Genomic DNA, 25,058 nt, shown 5'->3' with positions numbered 1-25,058 from the left:
TTTATTTTCCCCCAAATAAGTTGTTTTTTGGGTAACACGTGGTAAATGAGGTCATCACTGGCATAATTAATTAAAATATTTATAATTAAATTTAATAATATATTTATTATATTACATAAAATATTTTCTACAAAAAATGTATAATATACAACGGTTTCTTTAACTACCAATGAAATGAGAGGTAGTGTATAAAGCTGTCAGCTATTCTGTTTAACTCTATTAACTTTTAATTAAATTAACTATTAACTATAAATGATCTATTAACTAATCAGTTATTAACACAATTAGACACAGACTTCAGTAATCTTCAGCCTGAACCCAGTCTAGTGTTGAGGATCTGAGTGAAGCCTCATGGGACATTTGAGGCATTCTGGGAGTCCTAGTTTCTGTAATCTGCAGGCTGACATCAGCATGACCCGGTGATTGACAGCTGTCACAGAGCCGTCAGGACACGTTCATTGGGTAGAATAACAGACGGTTACCCACGGCAACATCTGCTAAATGTGATTGGCTCCAGCTGTCAGTGCTGACTAATGCGAGACCACCACAACTGCACACACACACACACGCACTCTCTCTCACACACACATACACACTCTCTCTCACACACACATACACACATACGTGCACACTCACTCTCTCACACACACACACACACACACACACACACACACACACACACACACACACACACACACACACTCTCTCACACACACACACATACACACATACGTGCACACTCACTCTCTCACACACACACACACACACACACACACACACACACACACACACACACACACACACACACACACGTGCGCACTCACTCTCTCACACACATGCTCACTCACTCTCTCACACACACACACACACACACACACACACACACACACACACACACACTCTCTCACACACACACACACATACACACATACGTGCACACTCACTCTCTCACACACACACACACACACACACACACACACACACACACACACACACACACACACGTGCGCACTCACTCTCTCACACACATGCTCACTCACTCTCTCTCACACACACACACACACACACACACACACACACGATATATGAGCTTCAGTACAGAACACGAGGCATCCAGAGGTTAAAGGTCAAGGACAGATATCGATTAGAAAGCGAATCAATGAAGACAAATCTCAGAATAAATCTGGTCCACTTCCGGCCGTGATCGAGCGAACATCTCGAGTCTCCAGATATCATCAGTGTCATCAGTGTGTGCTTCAGTTATTACTGTGAAGAATAAATACTGTAATCCGGAAGATAATGACGAGTTTAACAGCGGATGATTCCTGATATCCATCAGCAGAAGATCATGCAGATTTTTAATTACAGAAAGCAGAAGTCGTAGTTACAGTAATGCATGCAAAACTCATCTAAACTCATTTACAAGCACAATGGGAATTTTTTATTTTGTTAGCCAGTTAGCGCATTATCTAACATTAACTACAAATGAGCAATACATTTTCTAGTTGTATTTTTGCTAATTAATGTGAACAAGGATTAATAAATGAATAAATAGTTCATCAATTTAAGTCTATTAAATAATATGAACAGACACAACCCCATGATTTTAATAATATATTGACATTAACTCTTTCCCTGCCAGGAGTTAACTAAGATTAATAAATCTTTTAGAAGTATTTTTCATTATTTCATGCGGTAACACTTTATTTTAGTGTCGTTACATGTACTTACCGTAGTAATAACAGTAAATTACATGCAACTAACCCTCAACCAAACCCTAACCCTATAGTAAGTACATGTAGGTCATTAATATTGCTCAGTACTTAAATATATAATTACACTGTAACAATGACACCTTAAAATAAAGTGTAACCTTCCATGCTAATTGATCTGGTTAACTCATTTACTGTAAACAAATGGAAATGATTGTCGCAACATAAAGTTGATGACCACAGATCAACTGTTTTATTTATTTATTGATGCTGATAGAGTTTGTAATGAACCCAGAGCATTGCTTTGAAAGGTTGTGCATATTTTTTAATGCACTATTACTGGTGCCGTTCTGTCGTTTTAGACCGAACATTTTTGTGTGTTTTTTTTTTTTTTTTACTTCATCGAAATGGTACAAAACTTGGTAAAGGTTTTCGCACTTGCTGTGTGTGAACAAAAATAAATAAAATAAATCATGGACATTATTCAAAAATGTGAAATGGTGAAGTGCTCCTCGCGGTCAAAAATGACGCATTGGAAACGAATGTGAGACGAGTTTCCTCTAGTGGAAGCGTTTGGTACTGCAGCCGAACAACATCTCACTGAAAGCTCATTTCTTGAGATATCAACCTCAAATCTGGAGCACAACTAATTTAGATTTATGGGTTTGATTTTCTCAGTTTAAGAGTAAAACGTGTTTTGGAAAATATATTTTTCATGTAAAATGCGCATTTTTCATAACAATAAATGTAAATTTGTATATATTTTTTTCACGTTCACTTTTTCAACTTTTTTTCACTCCAGCAATAATCTGTCATGTGTCGTCTTTGAAAAGAGATCAAACTGAAGTCTGTCGCTCTGAAGCGTTCAAGATTTATGACAGTTTAAGTTGGAAATAATTTTTTTACGTCTATGCGCAAAAAGTGAATGAATGGATTATAAATACAGCGTAAATATAATTTAATACCATAAAATCCCTCAGAAATACAAAATATTACATAAAAAAAACATTATTCATCTAAAATACAGAACAATCATTTCATTGAAAAATAAAAAATAATAAAAAATAAGATTATTAAATAATGAAAATTTAAATATTATCTTTTGCATGTCGGTCAAAAATGACTTTTTTTTTTTTTTCTAAATTTGATTTTTAAATATAGCTTTTATAGTTAAAAAATGATCATTAAATATTGAATGTGTGTGTGTGTGTCTTCAGGTGCTGAAGTTTTCCCCGGGGTCGAATTTCTACAGGAAGAGAACACACACTCACTGGGTTCTGGAGGAGATTTACCTGCAGCATCATGAGAGATGTGACTGTGTGTGTCAGTCCAGACCACCGCGATGAACACACACACACTCTGTCACTGCACTCCAGTCAGACGTATAATCTTCAGGTCATGCCTCCACATAAACACAAAGCCTTTTCATAACACAAGACACACACACACAAACACACACACACACACACACACACACAGAGCGTTGGGAGACTTTGATATGTAGCTTTCTCTGTTTCTGTTTTACTCTTGATGTCAGATGTTATTGTGTCCAGTAAAGAAAGTCACATGGAACTCACCAATGGAATGTAAAAATTAATATTAATGAGGCTTTTGCTCTCTGAGACCAATCAGAAGTCAGAGCTCCCCGAGGGGGCGGATCCTTCGCCAATCCGATCTAATCCAGTGTTATTTATTAAAAGAAATGTCTTTGTCTTTTTATAACTGTGATCGTGCTGTTGCATGTGGGTTTTGTGTTCATATTCTCTTTCTTGTCTGATCAAAGGTCTTATTAAAGTGAATCTCATAAAAACATGTCCAGTTCACCCTAAAATATTAAGAAAGAAAAATAAAGAAGCCCGACTTTAGGTCTGAATTTGCAGTCTGCTTATTCAGAAAAATGCGCATAATAATGAGAAACTTTTTCATAGTTATAGCTCAGTGTCTCATTTATTCATAAATATGAGAAAGTTTCTCAATTTTATTTAGGGGAGAATTTTTTCGATCATGTCTCATAATAATGAGAGACTCTAATAATGAAATAACGTCTCATAACAAAAACTTAGTTTCTCATTATGAGATGTTCGATGTTCAATGCAATTATTGTCATTTCAAGAAAGTTACTCATTGATGTGTTAAATCACTTTTACAGGAAAGATACTCATTATCATGACATATTTGTATTAGAAACTCATATTTATTAAGTCATCATCGTTACCTGAAATTTGCTCATTGTTATATAAGTCGTTAGCATTAGAAAGTGTTTCAATATGATTTAGAGAATCGTATTTTTTTTTGTGATGGCAGAACATAAATATCATCATTACGTATATTTTATATGTTAATCTTTTTTTTTAAATTTCAGCATTTTTTTCCTGATTAGGATTTGATTTAATGATCCTAAAAATGGGGAGCAAAATATTTGTATTTATTTTTTTTTTTTTTGTGTGTGTTAAATATCACCTGGACATGTTCTTGTCAAGAAAACAAAGTTACAGTGATCTGTCGATGTTTCATCAGCCAATAAAAGCGCTTCATTATAATCAAACGCCAACTGTTATATTTGTCATGCATAGCCTATTTATTCAGAGGTGTGTAGGACATGATGTTCTGGGTTCAGCGTGTGTGTGTGTGTGATGATCCTCTTCAGTCTGCGGGTTCCTCTGTTCCCTGATCGGGGTTTAATGCACTCGTTCAGCGGGAGCGATACGCCGCCGAGACGGGTGTTGTTGACTGTGGATTTAGCCTTTAATTACGAGGCTTTTAAAGCGCTTTTATTACACTTCAGGACACGTGAAATGAAACCAATGATTCTCTTAAAGCAGTCTGTGGAGGAGAGTCCGTCTCGCGCCGTTGATCCTGTCAGATATGAGGAGTTTTCCACATGTACAGTGTCATAAAAAGCACCAAAATAAACTGCATTTGTCATGTTTATCATGGTTGTGTTTGTCTCTTTGATATGTAAAATATGACTCCTTCAAGTCCCCCTGTAATCAATAATTGTATCCCTTAAAACTCATTTTTGATCACCAAAATTACATATTTAAAAAAAATAATCCTTCTTCATACCTTAAAAATATCTTGACTGTAACTCGACAGCCTTGCCTCATTTAGTATGCACAGTTCTAAAATTATGCAAATGAGCCCCGCCTCCACTCACTCGCTCAGCTCAGAGATCCACTGGTTGACGATCACACGTTGATCTGATTGGTTACAAGGTAGTTTGTGACGTCAGAAACACCAGCGATTTCAAAGCGTGTTTTTGAGACTGTCTTTGGTTCACAAAATACTCAGCAATGCTGTCGACTTATGAATTTACACATGAGTTTGTCTTATGGCATATTAAAAACACCACATAGACACATAAACAACATTAAAAGCTGGATTTTCACCACAGAGGGACTTTAAGAATTAAAAATAATTATAATATAGCTAATAAATATTAGTAGCCTATTACAAGTAAAATATCATTAGAATAAATGTAAGTAACAATATCGAAATTCTTTTTTTTAAATAAGTTGGAATAATGCAAATTGATGACTTTAACAAACACAGACAGACTCATTTCCCTAAGGAGAAAATAAAATGATTTCACTTGATTTAGTCTAGTTTGTATCAAACACAACATGATTTTCGTTGATCGAGATCTGGCGCGCATTAAGTCCCCCATATGCCAGCGAACCAATGAGAACGCAGGACAGTGATGACGATGCGTAACGACCGACTGTACGCCGCAGAGATGCTACGGATCCTGCTTTAAACATGATCTCAAGCTTTATTGTTCTGTTTTGTGTAATTGCGCAAGTAAAAAGGCACTTAGAGCGTATAGCATTGTAAGCATATTGTATAAAGTAGCACCTTTTTCTTTTGTTTGTTATAATTTAGTTCTTGTCCTCTGGCACTGTTTTAGGTTTATTTTACTTTACTTTAGTTACTCTGTATTTTTACTTTGAACATTATGTCTCATTGTATTGTTCTGAGTATTTTTATTTTTATTATTATCATTTAATAACACAAACAAACAAACAACATTATCAAATCTCTGAATATAACAGCGATTGTTCAGCTTTAGGTTGAGTGTAGCTAGTACCAAAATCACCATAAAACAAACAAACAAATAATAAATAAAAATAAATAAAATACAAAATAAAATAAATCAAAAGTGGCTTGAAACGCTGAACTGCACAGGTGTTACGCTGCTGTTGCATAAGTTTACACGGTACACCCTTTACTGTTTTCTAAAATGATTTGATATTAACTTTTGCATGAAACGTTGAGGTTCCATCGTAGTAGTTGTGTGTGCGCGTGAACAGCGTGGCAACGAACAACACAAAGCAACACTAAAGAACTTTTCCTCTTCGGTCCCCCTACAGGCTGGAAGCGGAATTGTCCATTACCGCTGTCGTAGATAGTTTAGCCTACCGTCACGCACGCTCGCTGTTTATCTAGCATCAGCTTTGGAAATAACGATGTCCAGAGACAAGGTAGAGTATGTTGCATGATTTCATGAAAGTATGATGTATTGCGACATCAGAAACGAAGAAAAACTAAATAATAACTACTGTAACGCTTACCGTAAAGCAAGTCACATTTGTAGTTTCTTATGTCTCATTCGAACTACAGAAACGCGACACGATCTGGCAAACTTGCATAGTGCAGTTATAGCAGATATAGGATGCAGAAGTGCCGTTCACCCTGTTACGACTTGATAAACCACTGAAACCATTTTGGAAACATTATTTTAAGGTAAAAAAAAGTTATTTAGTGTTGCTTAAAGCTGCAGTCCGTAACTTTTTTGGGTTAAAAATTATCCAAAATACATTTTTGAGCAAGTACATAACCAGCCAGTGTTCAACACTATGCTTGCCGTAGCTCGATTCAAAACGGTAAGCTTGTAATAATGTTTTTAACTCGTCATTACGTCACATCTGTCCACATAAAGAAGAGTCTCGGCTAGTCGGCTATGAGTGTGAGGATGCTGGAGGTGGAGATTTATAGCCTTTTCTCACAGCACTTGATATAATTAAACTTATCAGTTTGATGGCGGATCCAGAAAGGTTCAAACGACAATCACCAGGAGATTCACCCGTTGTAAAACGCAAAACACTTCCGACTTCGGAAAAAAGAGACTGCAACCGGCCCATGCGGATACAAGGAGAAATATCGGAAGGGCATTAAATGTAGTCACGCAATGCTGATGTCGTTAACATTAACAATTTGAGAATTAAGTATAATTTGCATGGTTTGATGTGATATGATAAGCTGAGTTGCGTTAGATTTAATCAGCGCGATTTACTGCAATGCTTTTTTCCCCTTAATTGCTCAGAACAAAAGTGGATGTTACTTGTTCAGACGACATTTATCTGTGAAAATTCTTATGTTGGTCATACTTCCCAAAAAGTAGAATCTGTGATTGCGAATGACAGTCTCCACACCGGCGGTGATTGACAGCCGCATTGTCCTCAAAGCAGTGGATTCATCCGCGCTGTGCCGTGCCGAGGCACAACCCACGTAAAGCTGACAATTCCGCGAATAACTGCAATTGCAGATTTCGAACAGAGATGGCGACAAAGAGGAAAAACTGCGGACTGCAGCTTTAACGTAACGCGTAAATGCGCATAACTAACGTAAATCAAGCAAGCCAGTATGCATAGGCCACGAAGTGTTGGCGAAATAACACATTAGCGGACCTGAGGGAATAATATGGAATTTTTCCCCAGAAAACTTCTTGCACAAAATAAATTCAAGCACTTTCAAGTATGTGTGTGTTTATTTTCCAAAACTGTCCAGGGCCTTGAATTTTGTTTTTTTTCAGATTCACAAACTTTCAAGGATTTCAAGAACCCATGGGAACCCTGTAATAATTAATACGAGCGCTTTCACAAATACACAAACTTCATGTTTGCTACACCTGCCCCATTGACTGCCGTTATATTTTCCATTACTGTAAACAGCAACTTAAAGGAATTCTTCAGGGAATTCATCAGAACGAACCTGTGCGTCTGCTAATGAGTACAAAAGCATCTACTTGACGTGAGCTCTGAGAAAGCCAGCGTTTCTTCGGTTGCCGAAAACAGATGGAGGAAACGAGGTCAGGTGTGGGTGGAAGTGATGTCAGGTGACCTTTGACCTCTCAGGGGAGCGCAGCGGGGGTGGAGACTGTCACATCACGACTGCACACTGACACTCACACATTAAACTTTCATCTGAGACAGAAGAGCAGGTCGCCGCTCAGAGCTCGGAGATTTCAACTCTAATCCCCCCTGAAACTGCGAGCGCTGAGTTTACAGCGGGTTTACATCATTGTGTGTGTGAGCGAGAGAACCTGTGCATTAGATTTCATCAGCGTTGCATCAACGTTGAAAATGAGCAGAGATGGAGCGATACAATGGCGAGTAGAGTGGTGACGCACTCGCATCAGGCCCTGTGTGTGTGTGTTTCACGAGAGACCCATTAAACACACACACTGAACATCACCTGAGAATCTGAGACACATTTATGATTCAGAGTTCATTAAAATCTTCATGAAACAGCAGTTTACTTCTGTAATATGATGTATTCGCAGGATGCAAGATACGCAAAATGAAAAAGAAAGTGAATCATGCTTTTTTTTAAAGAAAAATCATAATGGTCCTAGGAAAACAAAATAATGACTTCACTGAAATAAATATGTATGCATGATGGTAATATTTGTGCACTGCTGTCATGCTGATTTAAATAATAACAAAAAACATTATATAGCGGTTTATTTCCTAAATGCATGTTATAGATCTTATCGCAAACAATTCATCCATGCATGTTTCGTTTTTGTTCTTCGCATTTTAACCTCGTAATTTTGAATCAAAATTCCAATAAAAACAATAGACTTCTCTCTGATGATGTAAGCAGGACTTCTCCAATCACCGAGCCCGCTTAAACTCCGCCCCCTTATTGAGTGCCACGCCCACATATCAACATCTTATCAACAACCGATGCATAGCAGCAAGTCCCCACACAACATGTTTTCTTTTCGATAATTTGTTACACTCAAACGTTTCACAATATGGAAGAAAACATCCGTCGCTACTTATATTTCATTTCACTGCAATCTAAAAAAAAACAGTATCATGGTACTTTTGAAAGTATCATGTTAGAAGAACCATTTTATATTTCAAAGTACCATATTACTACCACAGTACTTCTTGTAAATATTCCAATGGGAAATGGTGAAAAAATATAATATTCCAATGAAAGAAATATTATTTATATAATATTAAATAATATAAACAATATATATAAAAAATTAAATTATATAAAGCATATATATATACCTAAAATATTTAAAATATAAATAAAACATTAAAAATGTGAACCTTCCATCTTTAAAACAGTCCAGCAATTACATGAGCAGAGACACACACAGTTAATTTTACTCCTTCCATCTGTTTGTGTCTTTCTCTGTTGATTTCTCAATTTGATGTCTCACTTCTCATTTTCTTTCCATCTGTGAACATTACATAAAGATCCTGCAGCAAAACATCTCAGGAATAATTCCCTCCAAAATGACATTTCTAATCATTTTCTCACCGCCATGTCGTTTGAAACCTGCAGGATGTTCTACGAGGAAGATGAATGGAGATGTTTCGCTTCACATTCACTATGAGAAGAGCAGCGTGAACATTCAGATAAATGTCTTCTTTTGTGCTCCATGGAAAAAGAAAGCCATCCGGGTTTGTAACAAGATGACGGTGAGTTAATGATCATTTTTGTCAGATTTATTTCCCTAAACCGGGCTCAAAGCACTCCTCCTCAGTGGTGTATTATAATTGGAGCTGCTCCGGGCGACCGCTGACAGACAGCCATGAGAAAAATGAACTATGACAGGAAGAGGGAAATTAATGAAGAAAATCAATCAAAATCACTGCATAAACACACACACACACGGCCCACAGGTCTGTGCTTTTCCTAGCACACGGCATTCCTCTGTTCTGTTTCCTGTTTTGCAGTTTGATTGTGTGTGTGTGTGTGTGAGAACAAGAGACAGAGACTCTCTGTCATAAATAACACACACTTACAAAAATTGGTACCAAAAAGTACCCTGAAACTACCATGTTTTTACATTTACTATGAAACTACTATGATTTTTACATTTACCACGAAACATTAACCATGATTTTATATATATATATATATATATATATATATTAGGGGTGACCCCGAATAGTCGAAGATTCGATGCTTCGATAGGAGGAGCCTGATTCGACTACCGATCTCACGGTCGAATCTTCGCAGAGGTGTTATGAAATGAGGATCATGCCACTTTGGCTATATGAGGGCGCTCAGTGTCTGATTTCACATAGAACTAGCTTTTATGTCGTTAATATTCAGCCTATTATGATAATGCTGTATATAAAAATGTGCAAAGAAAGAAGCTATTTTTAACGTGCGTGAATAAATCCAAACACCCCGCGACAGATTTAAGTTTCACTTTCAATCCGTGACCGACAGAGGAGCGTCTTCGCGGCAAGGATTTAAATCTTTAACAATGTCTGGGATAAGAAAATCTAAAGTGTGGATGTACACCATCAGAAAGGATATTCTCCAAGGCTGGATTTAGCATCAGGAAAACCATAATCGCACTTCTGCCGGCCAACGTTTACACGTTTCACGCATAGACTGGGTTTCACGTTAGAATGCGCGCACAATTTGAAAAGACTCCAACGGACACAGTCAGAGTGAAAGACTGGTTTGTTCTCTCGATCAGGTAGGGTACAAGTGATTTCAAAACTTTTCAGCCGGTTCTAATTTGATTTTTGGATGCTGTGAACATTTTTAGCTAAAAAGACTGCCTCTCCAGTTTAGCATTTATTGTTGTTTCTGCAGTTAAAAAGACAAAGTTGAAAATTCTGGCAACTATCGTTATTTTAATAATTTCTTTATTTGTATTTTATTTATTAATCTGTCAGGGTTATCTAATCTAACTATTTGTGGCTTGTGTTTTGAATATATGTTCCTCTGCACTTTAGGCATTTTGCACACATTTGCTCATCTTGTGATTCTGATTTATTTCGTTTTGTATTTTTATTTATTAGAAAGGTATATTCTGTTCTAATTTAATTGAGTAAATTAATTGTTTATTTTTTCGGTGCATCGATGTTGTGCTGTAGGCTGGCCTGCTTGCACAGGTAATTTAGCCGATTTAATTTGATTTGCATGTGAAATGCAAATCCTGTCTGCAGTGTGCCTTTCTGGAGTTCTTAGTTTTATTGATCCAAAATGTTTTTATACATTTTCTTCTATATCTTTGTGTGATTTTCTGTACATCGCGGTTTTGAAACATTAAAGCCCCGCCCCCATACACATGATTCGACTATTAAGTCGACTATAGGCAAGACATGATGATTCTGATTCGACTATGAAAATCCATAGTCGGGGACAGCCCTAATATATATATATATACATTTACCCTGGAACTACCATGTTGTTTTTTTTACATTGACCCTGGAACTACCATGTTTTTTACCCTGGAACTACCATGTTTTTTACCCTGGAACTACCATGTTTTTTTTAATCCTGGAACTACCATGTTTTTTACCTTGGAACTACCATGTTTTTTACCCTGGAACTACCATGTTTTTTACCCTGGAACTACCATGTTTTTTTTTTTATCCTGGAACTACCATGTTTTTTACCCTGGAACTACCATGTTTTTTTTTATCCTGGAACTACCATGTTTTAAAAAAAATTTTTTACATTTACTCTGGAACTACCATGTTTGTTTTTTTTACATTTACCCTGGAACTACCATGTTTTTTGGGGTTTTTTTTACATTTACCCTGGAACTATGTTTTTTTTGTTGTGTTTTTTTGTGTTTTTTTTTTTTTTATTTAACCTGGAACTACCATGTTTTTTTACATTTACCCTGGAACTACCATGTTTTTTTTGTTTGTTTTTTACATTTACCCTGGAACTACCATGTTTTTTTTTTTTTTTTTTTACATTTACCCTGGAACTACCATGTTTTTTTTTTACATTTACCCTGGAACTACCATGTTTTTTTTGTTGTGTTTTTTTGTGTTTTTTTTTTTATTTAACCTGGAACTACCATGTTTTTTTACATTTACCCTGGAACTACCATGTTTTTTTTAATCCTGGAACAACCATGTTTTTTTTATCCTGGAACTACCATGTTTTTTACCCTGGAACTACCATGTTTTTTACCCTGGAACTACCTTTTTTTTTTATCCTGGAAATACCATGTTTTTTTACATTTACCCTGGAACTACCATGTTTTTTTTTGTTTTGTTTTTTTACATTTAACCTGGAACTACCATGTTTTTTTTTGTTTTTTTTTGTTTTTTACATTTACCCTGAAACTACCATGTTTTTTTTGTTGTTTTTTTTACATTTAACCTGGAACTACCATGTTTTTTTTTTTTTTTTTTTTTTTTTTACATTTACCCTGGAACTACCATGTTTTTTTTGTTGTGTTTTTTTGTGTTTTTTTTTTTTATTTAACCTGGAACTACCATGTTTTTTTACATTTACCCTGGAACTACCATGTTTTTTTTGTTTTTTTTTACATTTACCCTGGAACTACCATGTTTTTTTTTTGTTTTTTTTACATTTACCCTGGAACTACCATGTTTTTTTTTTACATTTACCCTGGAACTACCATGTTTTTTTTTGTTTTGTTTTACATTTACCCTGGAACTACCATGTTTTTTTTGTTGTGTTTTTTTTTTTTTTTAACCTGGAACTACCATGTTTTTTTTTATCCTGGAACAACCATGTTTTTTTTATCCTGGAACTACCATGTTTTTTACCCTGGAACTACCATGTTTTTTACCCTGGAACTACCATGTTTTTTTACATTTACCCTGGAACTACCATGTTTTTTTTTATCCTGGAACAACCATGTTTTTTTTATCCTGGAACTACCATGTTTTTTACCCTGGAACTACCATGTTTTTTACCCTGGAACTACCATGTTTTTTACCCTGGAACTACCTTTTTTTTTATCCTGGAACTACCATGTTTTTTTACATTTACCCTGGAACTACCATGTTTTTTTACATTTACCCTGGAACTACCATGTTTTTTTTTTTTTTTTTTTTTTTTTACATTTAACCTGGAACTACCATGTTTTTTTTTTGTTTTTTTTACATTTACCCTGAAACTACCATGTTTTTTTTTTTTTTTTTTTTTACATTTAACCTGGAACTACCATGTTTTTTTTTTTTTGTTTTTTTTACATTTACCCTGGAACTACCATGTTTTTTTTTTGTTTTTTTTTACATTTAACCTGGAACTACCATGTTTGTTTTTTATCCTGGAACTACCATGGTTTTTTTTTTCCTGGAACTACCATGGTTTTTTTTTTACATTTACCCTGGAACTACCATGTTTTTTTACATTTACCCTGGAACTACCATGTTTTTTTTTTTTTTTTTACATTTACCCTGGAACTACCATGTTTTTTTTTTTTTTACATTTACCCTGAAACTACCATGTTTGTTTGTTTTACATTTAACCTGGAACTACCTTTTTTTTTTTTTTTTTTTTTTACATTTACCCTGGAACTACCATGATTTTTGTTTTTTTACATTTACTCTGGAACTACCATGTTTTTTGTTTTGTTTTTACATTTACTCTGGAACTACCATGTTTGTTTGTTTTACATTTACCCTGGAACTACCATGTTTTTTTTTTTTACATTTACCCTGGAACTACCATGTTTTTTTACATTTACCCTGGAACTACCATGTTTTTTTTGTTGTTTTAGTTTTTTACATTTACCCTGGAACTACCATGTTTTTTTTTTTTTTTTACATTTACCCTGGAACTACCATGTTTTTTTTTTTTTTACATTTACTCTGGAACTACCATGTTTTTTTTTTTTTTACATTTACCCTGGAACTACCATGTTTTTTTTGTTTTGTTTTTACATTTACCCTGGAACTACCATGTTTTTTTGTTTTTGTTTGTTTTACATTTACCCTGGAACTACCATGTTTTTTTTGTTTTGTTTTTACATTTACCCTGGAACTACCATGCTTTTTTTTATTTATTTTTTATTTACCCTGGAACTAGGGTTTTTTTTGTTGTTGTTTTTTTACATTTACCCTGGAAATACCATGTTTTTTTTTTTTTTTTTTACATTTACCCTGGAACTACCATGTTTTTTACCCTGGAACTACCATGTTCTTTTTGTATTCTGGAACTACCATGTTTTTTACCCTGGAACTACCATGTTTTTTACCCTGGAACTACCATGTTTTTTTTTTTTATCCTGGAACTACCATGTTTTTTTTTTTTCTGGAACTACCATGTTTTTTTTTTTTTTACATTTACCCTGAAACTACCATGTTTGTTTGTTTTACATTTAACCTGGAATTACCATGTTTTTTTTTTTTTTTTACATTTACCCTGGAACTACCATGTTTTTTTTGTTTTTTTTTACATTTACCTTGGAACTACCATGTTTGTTTGTTTTACATTTACCCTGGAATTACCATGTTTTTTTGTTTTTTTTACATTTACCCTGGAACTACCATGTTTGTTTGTTTTACATTTACCCTGGAACAACCATGTTTTTTTTTTTTTACATTTACCCTGGAACTACCATGTTTTTTTACATTTACCCTGGAACTACCATGTTTTTTTTTGTTTTTTTTTACATTTAACCTGGAACTACCATGTTTTTTTTGTGTGTGTTTTTTTACATTTAACCTGGAACTACCATGTTTTTTTTGTTGTTTTTGTTTTTTTACATTTACCCTGGAACTACCATGTTTTTTTTGTTGTTTTTGTTTTTTACATTTACCCTGGAACTACCATGTTTTTTTTTTTTTTTTTACATTTACCCTGGAACTACCATGTTTTTTTGTTTTTTTTTTGTTTTTTTTTACATTTACCCTGGAACTACCATGTTTTTTTTTTGTTTTTTTTACCCTGGAACTAGTTTTTTTTGTTTTTTTACATTTACCCTGGAACTACCTTTTTTTTTTTTTTTTACATTTACTCTGGAACTACCATGTTTTTTTACATTTACTCTGGAACTACCATGTTTTTGTTTTGTTTTTACATTTACTCTGGAACTACCATGTTTGTTTGTTTTACATTTACCCTGGAACTACCAAGTTTTTTTTTTTTTTTTTTACATTTACCCTGGAACTACCATGTTTTTTAGTTTTTTTTTACATTTACCCTGGAACTACCATGTTTTTTTTTATTTTTACATTTAACCTGGAACTACCATGTTTTTTTTATCCTGGAACTACAAGGTTTTTTATCCTGGAACTACAGTGTTTTTTTACATTTACCCTGGAACTACCATGTTTTTTTTTTGTTTTTTTTACCCTGGAACTAGTTTTTTTTGTTTTTTTACATTTACCCTGGAACTACCTTTTTTTTTTTTTTTTACATTTACTCTGGAACTACCATGTTTTTTTACATTTACTCTGGAACTACCATGTTTTTGTTTTGTTTTTACATTTACTCTGGAACTACCATGTTTGTTTGTTTTACATTTACCCTGGAACTACCAAGTTTTTTTTTTTTTTTTTTACATTTACCCTGGAACTACCATGTTTTTTAGTTTTTTTTTACATTTACCCTGGAACTACCATGTTTTTTTTTATTTTTACATTTAACCTGGAACTACCATGTTTTTTTTATCCTGGAACTACAAGGTTTTTTATCCTGGAACTACAGTGTTTTTTTACACTTACCCTGGAACTACCATGTTTGCTAAATTTACCATTACATTTATCCTGGAGCTACCATGTTTTTTCATTTAAAGTAAAACTACCATGTTTTTTTTTTTTTTTTTTTTACATGTAACCTGGAACTACCATGTTTTTTTTTTTTTACATTTACCCTGGAAACACGGTTTTATATTTACCATAGTAATACCATACTTTTGTACATTTACACTGGTAATACCACATCATTTTTGTCATTTATAGTACCATGGTATTATAATGTTCTTATTTTTTTACATTATAGTAATACCTTGCTATCTCTAAAGTACAATCATTGTACCATGGTATTTTTTATGACTTTTTTCTGTTGTCCAGTTACAGGTGGATGCTGTGGCTCTGTGTGTGTGTGAGGGGATTAAAGGTCAGCGTTTTGATTTATGTTGCAGTTCAGATTTCAAATTGCACATAACCACCAGAATTCAGTATTCACACAGAACCACACACACTGACCTTTGATGTGCGGATAAAAAGCCTCTCTATCTGAAAAGTCAAGAAGCTCCAAAACTCTCTGAGTGTGTGTTTGTGAAAAGCCTCCAGCAAAAGGGCATAATGTCAGTCTAAATGAGTGTGAGTGTGTGTGTGGTGACTAGATACACACACTGCAGACCTCATATAAAACAACACTACAGCAGTAATGTGGTACATTGATGGTATCAGATGGTAAAAACCATGGTACTATGTGATCACCATATGCATGTACATTAGTATTTAAAATCCGATGTCAGCTTACAAAAAAACATTACCATTGTACCCATGTCCAAAAATAAATTTAAATAAAATGTTATTACCATAGTACATGGCCCAAAAACACATGAATATCATGGTACTGTTTTGCACCATGAGAAGAGCTGTGACGCTCAGGAATGAACGAGGATGTTTCTGTTCCTCTCTAAAGGAAAAGGAGGATCAGAGGAGAAACGCAGCATCTGCATCCTGATCTCACACACATCACAGAGGTCAAAGGTCACGCGTCATACCTGCTGTTGTAATGATCAATCCAGAGGGCAGGTGGCCTCTATAACATGAGTGTGGGTCAAAGGTCATCACTGCAACCTGCTGACGTTCAGACAAACTGACAGATGAAAGCTTCATACTGCAGTGTACTCCTGCTTTTTTCAAATAGTATGTTAAACAGTATGCAAACATAAAGGTCTGTTGTCACATGACCTGCTTATTATATGAGAAGTCATTTTTGTCAGTCTGATCAAATGAGTAAAGCAAGAGATGTTCAAATCACAGCTGATGTCATTTCTGCTTGACTTGTCGCTTTGGAAATGGACAGTCATATCTTGTACATTGCATTGTGCGATACAGTATTCCTATTCACTTATATATCCCTCTGATCACATTTATTTATGATTCTAGCATCATTGCTTTTTTTCTTTTTACAAAGAACAGTCTTGCATCACAAAACTGCAAAAATACTGACTGTTTTCAGACTGGGCAACAGAAAATTACTCCATTACCAATTTGAATAAGAGAGTATAGTATATTAAATAAAAAACACATACATCACATTAGGAATTGGTTCTTTTCTGTTAAAATCATTGATTTATTTTTTATATTTCAATTCATTTTATTTATTTTTTTATTGTATTTATGAATTTAATTTCAGTATTTTTTCATTACTAATTTTATTTAGTTACTTATCTTTTTGTTTAGTCTAATCACACTTGTGATTTGGCTTGATTTGTTTAATGTTTTGTTCTTCCCTGAGATTAAAAATATTTTCCTCATATTTTGATGGTTTAATATTGAACTTATAGGGTCATAAAATATAAATATCTCCCCCGTACGTGACTTTCGACCACTACTCTAGGTATGTGCAGATTTTGCCGTGCCAATAAAGTACTAAAATTGCACTGAAATTGAATGGAGAGAAAAATAATGATCTTGAAGAAAACTATTTTATTTGACAATATAAATATATGCGACATGACTGAATACTACAGTCTTACAGCAGCTTTAATGCGGCAATCGTGACAAAAACACCCCCATATGAATCCAAAGACAAATACAAAACAAGTAGTGACATAAAATGATTATAATATCTGTGTGTGGATCGCTCGCATTATAAATCGATTGTGGAAACATCTCAGTGTGTGTGTGTGTGTGTTACTGCTGTTTGAGGAAGAGTGCCGCTCCGCTCTGGATCCATGTGTCATGATCTCCGGCACACGGCAGCTGCACGTTTGTCACCACACACACACGCTCAGCACTGCTGTACACGGGCAGAGAGATGCACTCGTCTGGAGAATAACTTCCCACAGTGCTCTGAAACACACACACACACACACACACACACTTTAATCTACAGCTATCACTGGAAACATCAAAGAAATGTAATTATACTAGGTGGCTGTTGAATGCTTAAATCTGATTGGTTGACGAACATTCTAAGGTGTGCAATTATTTTCAAGTAAAACGCATGAATAAAGTAGTTCCAGCAGGTCTTGACCGCATTACAGCTCCACATCACTTCGCCAAATGATTTCAGTTACTTTAAAGGTCTTTACAGCCGATAACAACAAAAGAGCAAAATCCCACAACGACACTGACAAGCAAATAAATATAGTAAACAATAAGATAAAAACAATGATTTATTTCCATGTTTTTTTGCCACAAAATTACGTTTGGTTATGTACGGACAGCACATACTCTCTCTCTCACACACATACAGTACGGACACACACTCGCACAGAAACGTGTTTTCAGCGCTGCTCTGATTATTTCATCAGTAAAATAGTTTAGCAACTTAAAAGCTACATGACATCTCTCACTAGCGAGGAAATAACAGCGCTGTTCTTGAAGCTGATAAACTTACACTGTTAACATACAAACACTGTTGAGAGACTCAGATAATTCACACACACTTAATCTCACTCTCTCTCTCTAATAACAGCATTAATAACTGCAAGGGTCTGCTATCAGTGGCTCAAGCCTCCGTTACGAGCTCTAAAATTGCATTTTGGAGGCGAGGGATGAGATGCGTAAGAAATTAGTCCCACACACAAGAGCGTTTAAGGTCAAAAACCTGACAAACGTCTTTAAATACAACATCTGACAATGTTTTGAGGTGTGGTAACCGTAGTATAAGCGTAATAATTGACTACGGGACGTTGAATTATTAGAAAATAATGCACACCCGAGGTGGTAATGCGGCCACGACGCGAAGCGGGCGGATGTTCATTATTTTCTAATAATTCAAAGGACAGGAGTCAATTATTCCGTACTTATTACACAGATTTCTGGAATACTTGATTCTGATTGGTCAGTCGCGACATTACGGGGTGTGTTATTCCACGATAACATCCATCGTCAATAGCGACGCTGAATAACACACACCTCAAGCCTGCTGACATTTTGTTATATTTATCTATTTTATGAAAATGAAATCGGAGGACTTCACTATTATTAATACTGTAATATTGTTGCTGTGTTCATCTTCTTGTCAGGATGATTGTTTTGTACATAGTATGCACATCTGTACATATCTCTTGTCCTCATAATTATTTATGCGGTGAAAAGCCATGTAATAAGTGGTGTGACTGTACTTTATCTTCTGTCTTCTTGGCTGAGAGCCACTTGCTAGCAACTGTTTTCTTATCAGAAGCTTTGCGTTTAGTAAGCTAATAAAATATTTTAACAACAATCTATATTCAATAATTCACTTGTGCGGGAAGTAACGGAGTAATAAACAGGATAATGTACATCCAGTCGGTGGTTTATCGCAAAGTAAAACCCTTCTGGTTTCACGTCGGGGTCCTGATCACCCTGCCGAGAGTTTATTCTGCGATAACAACCGGCTGGATGTACATTATCTCTTACTGAGAGGGTAAAGAGTGTGTGTGTTACCTGTGGGATCCAGGCCATGTGACACGCAGGGACGGCAGACACACTGGGAGAGTCATGATGGCTTTCAGACAGACGGTTTCCATCAAAACTACAACCTTCCAACTGCAAACCACCAATCTAGAGAGAGAGAGAGAGAGAGAGAGAGAGAGAGAGACACACAGAGAGAGAAACACACAGAGAGAGAGAGAGAGAGAGAGAGAGACACACAGAGAGAGAAACACAGAGAGAGAGAGAGAGAGAGAGAGAGAGAGACACACACACAGAGAGACACACACAGAGAGAGAAACACAGCGAGAGAGAGAGAGAGAGAGAGAGAGAGAGACACACACACAGAGAGACACACACAGAGAGAGAAACACAGAGAGAGAGAGAGTTTAGTTAACATGAGAACCTCAGTTATATCATGTTAAACACACATTCTTCGTTCGGAAGGAACGTTTGTACCTTCACTTGTAGTTTGGCTTCAGTAATCTTGCCCCTCCATGACGTGACGAACTTCAGGCTGTCCATAGAGCAGCTCATCAACCTAAAACACACGTCGTTTAAAAAACACAATAAAACCTACAATTTTATTCTGAACTTCATAAAACACTCGCTTTGACTCTTGAACAGGCTCTTTGTGCGACTGTACCTCTGAGACTTCTGTGTATGTTAGGTAGATTACATCATCTGAGCTCAGTAAATGTGCAGGAGTTATGTTAGTGTGTGTTATCTCTGATTTCAGATTAGCAGGTTTAGGCGACTCGAGCGACCTCGGTTTCATTTAGCCCGTGTGTGTGACACACATCTCCACAAGTCTTTAGTTAAGCAGGTGTTTATCAGGTAAGTTAGCTCGAGTTTACTTTAGTGGGTGTATATGTACAAGTTTAGCAAGTGACCATAACGTACATTATCCGTGAGCTACCTTCATTATATTTCCATTCATTTGAAATATATACAATGAACAATGTTTTATTATTTATATTTTAAATATTTTTTATATATTTATATTTGAATGCTTTATATATTATTTCTATTTTTAATATTGTATATTATTATTATATGTTATATTATATTTTTCATGTTTTTCTACCATGTACCACAGTAATCTTTGCCAGTAATACTGTGGTAGTACTATGGTACAGTGTCAGATGATAATACTATGGTACTTTGAAACATACAATGGCTTTAACATGATACTTTCAAGGTTACCATAGTAGTACCATTATATATATATATACATACATTCACATGTAGTTGTTAGCATGAGTTTCATCAGGTGCATTTCATTCTCATTATAATTGTAATATATCTTCATTTACTAACAGGTGTATGCGAGATAAGTTATATTTTACCTCAAGTTAACCTTAGCATGTGTTTTATCAGGGGTTTAATTTTCATTATCATTATATATATATACACATGTTAGCAAGTACGTCACCTGGCGGTCTCTTGTCTCAGGGCGTTCAGGAAAGTGTCCGGGTGGAAAAGCTCCGACAGATCCAGCATCTCCGACAGCAGTCCAGCCCTCTCGGCCCTCTCTACCCAGCCCTACACACACACACACACACACACACACACACATGCTGATGGCGTGTGATGACAGAAGTGATTTGAGTGCTGCTGGTGTCAGTTGTACAGTAACAATCGCTGCTTCTTCCCGCACCTGCTGCTTCTCCTCAGACTCCAGACTCTCTGTGCTTTACGGCTCAGAACAGCGGAGACTCTTTCTAAAAGCATCAGTGTGTCCATCGCTTTTTCTTTTTTTTTTCAATTCAACAAAATTTATTTCGGTGCTCACAGATATTTTTCCAAAGTAAAGAAAAACAGGGTTCTCAAGTCTCACGCATTGGCCGAGAGACACACGCAATTCAACCAGTTCACACGCTCACACGCCACACCGTGTATTTCTCACGCTGAAAAGGCAATGCCAACCAAGTTGTCCTGCAAGCTTTATATACAACGTTGTATACGAGGCGCAGGCACACAAAGTGAAGTTTCCTGCCACCAGCACGTATCTCGGCCAGATTGCGTTCGTTACTAGGCAACATAGATGCGCGAACACACGGAAGTTGACGGAACATTCTCGGACAGATTGCGTTCGTTACTAGGCAACATAGATGCGCGAACACACGGAAGTTGACGGAACATTCTCGGCCAGATTGCGTTCGTTACTAGGCAACATAGATGCGCGAACACACGGAAGTTGACGGAACATTCTCGGCCAGATTGCGTTCGTTACTAGGCAACATAGATGCGCGAACACACGGAAGTTGACGGAACATTCTCGGACAGATTGCGTTCGTTACTAGGCAACATAGATGCGCGAACACACGGAAGTTGACGGAACATTCTCGGCCAGATTGCGTTCGTTACTAGGCAACATAGATGCGCGAACACACGGAAGTTGACGGAACATTCTCGGCCAGATTGCGTTCGTTACTAGGCAACATAGATGCGCGAACACACGGAAGTTGACGGAACATTCTCGGCCAGATTGCGTTCGTTACTAGGCAACATAGATGCGCGAACACACGGAAGTTGACGGAACATTCTCGGCCAGATTGCGTTCGTTACTAGGCAACATAGATGCGCGAACACACGGAAGTTGACGGAACATTCTCGGACAGATTGCGTTCGTTACTAGGCAACATAGATGCGCGAACACACGGAAGTTGACGGAACATTCTCGGCCAGATTGCGTTCGTTACTAGGCAACATAGATGCGCGAACACACGGAAGTTGACGGAACATTCTCGGCCAGATTGCGTTCGTTACTAGGCAACATAGATGCGCGAACACACGGAAGTTGACGGAACATTCTCGGCCAGATTGCGTTCGTTACTAGGTAACCAACAACATCGCGCGAACACACGTCGTGATGGAGAAGGTAAGCTGGAAGAAAGCTCGTCTAACATTTTTAAGCTAGAACATTTAATATATAGCCCATCGTATACATTATTACTGATGCAGTCAAAAACTCTACAACTACTTTGCAACAGGGCCAGAAGCTTTTGCTCAGTTTGGCTAGCTTACGTTATCTGAAACTAAGGGAAATGTTAGTGGGTATGGGAAGGAATGAAGATGTATTTCTTCATTTTATTTTAAATTATACATTATACTGTATTAATAGTCTTTCTAGTTACATTAAGGAGCCACAGTGCTTCAAGTGGGAGCCCCCGGGCCCTACCCCTGTTATCAAGGCATCAAAATGTGCAACAAACACTTACAACACAAAACACATTTCATAAGCTGGAGTGTGTACTCTTGTGTACACACACAAACACACACACACACACACACACACACCTTAATACTCTAATATGTCATTTGTTCACAATGTCCCACCACACAATAAATCATTATACCATTTCAACTAGACACATTCAAAATGCAAAAAGATTTGTTTTTCCAAACTGTTTGGAGCAATTTGTTATATTTTAGTAATTTTTGTATATTTGTAATTGTGAAATATAACATTAAAGAGTATATTTGATGTGATGAATTGCTCTGTCATTTATCAGATTTACCAATTGTTATAATTTCAATTTGTGCTGGTTAATTATGAACAATGGGTAAAATTGGGGGGCGGGGCTCCATTAGGGCTCCTCCCCTAACCGCATGTGATCTCACTCCAAGCTTTTGATAAAACTTGAGAACCATGAGAAAAAACCCCAAAAAACATATAGGCTACATATAAATAATAACCGAGAAAGGTGTCGGATGAAGGCTACGCTTATTATGCCTTCCCAGTGAGCGTCACTTTCCTTTCTGGATTTGATTAATTCATACAAAATAAACAAACAGTTATCAGCAGCACGTTTAAAGGGGCGGTTGATTCTGATTTGACTTTTCTAGCTTTAGTTAGTGTGTAATGTTGCTGTTTGAGCATAAACAACATCTGCAAAGTTACAACGCTCAAAGTTCAGAGCAAAGGGAGATATTTGCTATTAAAGAAATCGCTTTTTAAGGACTACAACAAACGGCTGGTAGAGACTACACCACATTCCTCCCGGGTTAGTGACATCACCAACCCTAGAATTTACATAAACCCCGCCCCCTGAACACGATTTATAGATTATCAAGACAGAATATGCTAATCAATGACTAGAAGATAACTACACATCAGCTTCATAAATTCATCAACTAACCATTCAGAAATGTCCTGTTGCTTCTACATGTTGTCACTTCTTCTTGAGTCTCTCCATCATTGTCTGACTCCGGTTTGAATATAAAAGACTAAAAGTTTTTGAAATGTTCAGTGCATGTGTGTGTGAGGTAAAAGGAGACGAGCTCTTGAAGCTCCGCCCCTTGTGCCGGGAGCAGCAGCTCATTTGCATTTAAAGGGACACACACAAAAACGGTGCATTTTTACACCGTTTTCTCACTTTTCACTTTTTTGTTAATTGTCACTTTTTTCACCCTCAAAAAGTGACAGTTTTAACATGCTATATAAAAATATCTGTGGGGTATTTTGAGCTAAAACTTCACACACACACTCTGGGGACATCAGAGACTTATTTTACATCTTGTGAAAAGGGCATTATACCACCACTTTAAGACAACAACACACACTCAAGTGTTGCAGTAATAAACCTCAGTGCTGATGAACAGCAGTGAAACTGTGTGCTTGTAGTGATGCTTGTGCTTATAATAAAGCACATTATCATCCACTGGTGTGGACAGGAATATATGCTAGAGTTCAAAGGTTTGGGGTCGGTAAGAGTTTTTAATGTTAACAGCTGGTGTTGTAGAAATGTAACTCCTGGAGCAGGTGGGCGTCATAATAGCGATGACGGATAACATCCAATTATCCGTTACAGGAGCGCGAATGAGGAATCTCGGGTGAGTTTCGGCACACGGACCTCGATGACCTCGACTTTCAGTTTTATAATCATTTAAGGCCCCAGGTGAATAGAAAAAAAAAAAAAAACGAATAGATATCAGCATGAAACTTCCCCAGTTGATCACTGACATTAAGACAAATATCTTTTGTATTACAAGTTTTTAGAATATTTATGTTTAAATATGCAAATTGGGTAGTATCTCATTAAATATGCGCTAATTTGCATATAGTTCCAGAAGAGAAATCTGACCATTGGATAAAGCCAGATTCAAAATTCTTGTTTCATTTTGTTGACATATTAGAGTCAAAGGTTTTTACAGAGGGGATTTTGGATATCTCTTTTTATCACTCCATTAAAGTCCGCGTGAACCGGAAGTTGCAAACGACTTTTCTCCAGTGTTGTGACGTATTTCCCAGTGAAAAGGAATATTGAACAGAGGGCAGGGTTTTACTCTAGCGCTCCTCCTCTCCATCTCTCGCTCATTACAGACTAACGGTTTGAGGGGAGTGGTTAAGCGTTTCCCAACCCAAGCCGTCAAACCCACGTCATCAGAGAAGGAACGCCATTCCAGACCGGAAGCAACTTTTCAGACTTTGATTAAAGATTACGACGGCAAACAATTTTTTTCTGTGTATTAACTGGCACGGATTAATTGTTCACCACAAGACTAGTAATATGCGCTAACAAAGTGAATAGGGTCAATTTTGATTTCAGTTGGACTTTAATAAGAAAAAACTGTCAACAGCCATAAAAAAAATATAAAATGTTGTATAAATCAGAATCTGAATGATATATGACCAAACCCCTCTGTAAAAACCTTAAGAATATAGATAGGAATACAACTGGAAAGTTTGGTGCATGTAAGTGCTGCTGAAGTGGAGATTTCTGGCTCAGAGTATGAGGAAAAAACAATTTTGAGAAAA

General features: G+C 36.3%; 2 protein-coding genes across 3 annotated transcripts in view; one reads left to right on the top strand and one right to left on the bottom strand.

Moving 5' to 3' along the window:
- pdgfd (platelet derived growth factor d) overlaps positions 1 to 4,637 on the top strand; it is a 34,581-nt gene extending 29,944 nt beyond the window's left edge. For both annotated transcript variants that reach the window (XM_084418512.1, XM_084418511.1), the window contains exon 7: positions 2,930 to 4,637. In XM_084418512.1, the coding sequence (XP_084274638.1) occupies positions 2,930 to 3,058 (129 nt within the window). In that variant the 3' untranslated portion in view covers positions 3,059 to 4,637. The remainder of the gene's footprint in view (positions 1 to 2,929) is intronic.
- Positions 4,638 to 17,087: 12,450 nt separating this feature from the next.
- The window catches only part of dync2h1 (dynein cytoplasmic 2 heavy chain 1), a 123,592-nt gene continuing 115,621 nt past the window's right edge, over positions 17,088 to 25,058 (bottom strand). Inside the window, exons 87-90 of the mRNA XM_084418454.1 lie at positions 20,730 to 20,839; positions 19,754 to 19,835; positions 19,310 to 19,426; positions 17,088 to 17,728 (exon numbers count right to left, since the gene is read on the bottom strand). Of these exons, the coding sequence (XP_084274580.1) occupies positions 17,570 to 17,728; positions 19,310 to 19,426; positions 19,754 to 19,835; positions 20,730 to 20,839 (468 nt within the window). The 3' untranslated portion in view covers positions 17,088 to 17,569. The remainder of the gene's footprint in view (positions 17,729 to 19,309; positions 19,427 to 19,753; positions 19,836 to 20,729; positions 20,840 to 25,058) is intronic.

This window comes from Rutilus rutilus (assembly GCF_951802725.1).
Source record: "Rutilus rutilus genome assembly, chromosome: 9".
Classification (NCBI taxonomy): Eukaryota; Metazoa; Chordata; class Actinopteri; order Cypriniformes; family Leuciscidae; genus Rutilus; species Rutilus rutilus.
The sequence above is the reverse complement of the archived record's forward strand: the minus strand, read 5'-3'. Positions and strand labels throughout refer to the sequence as shown.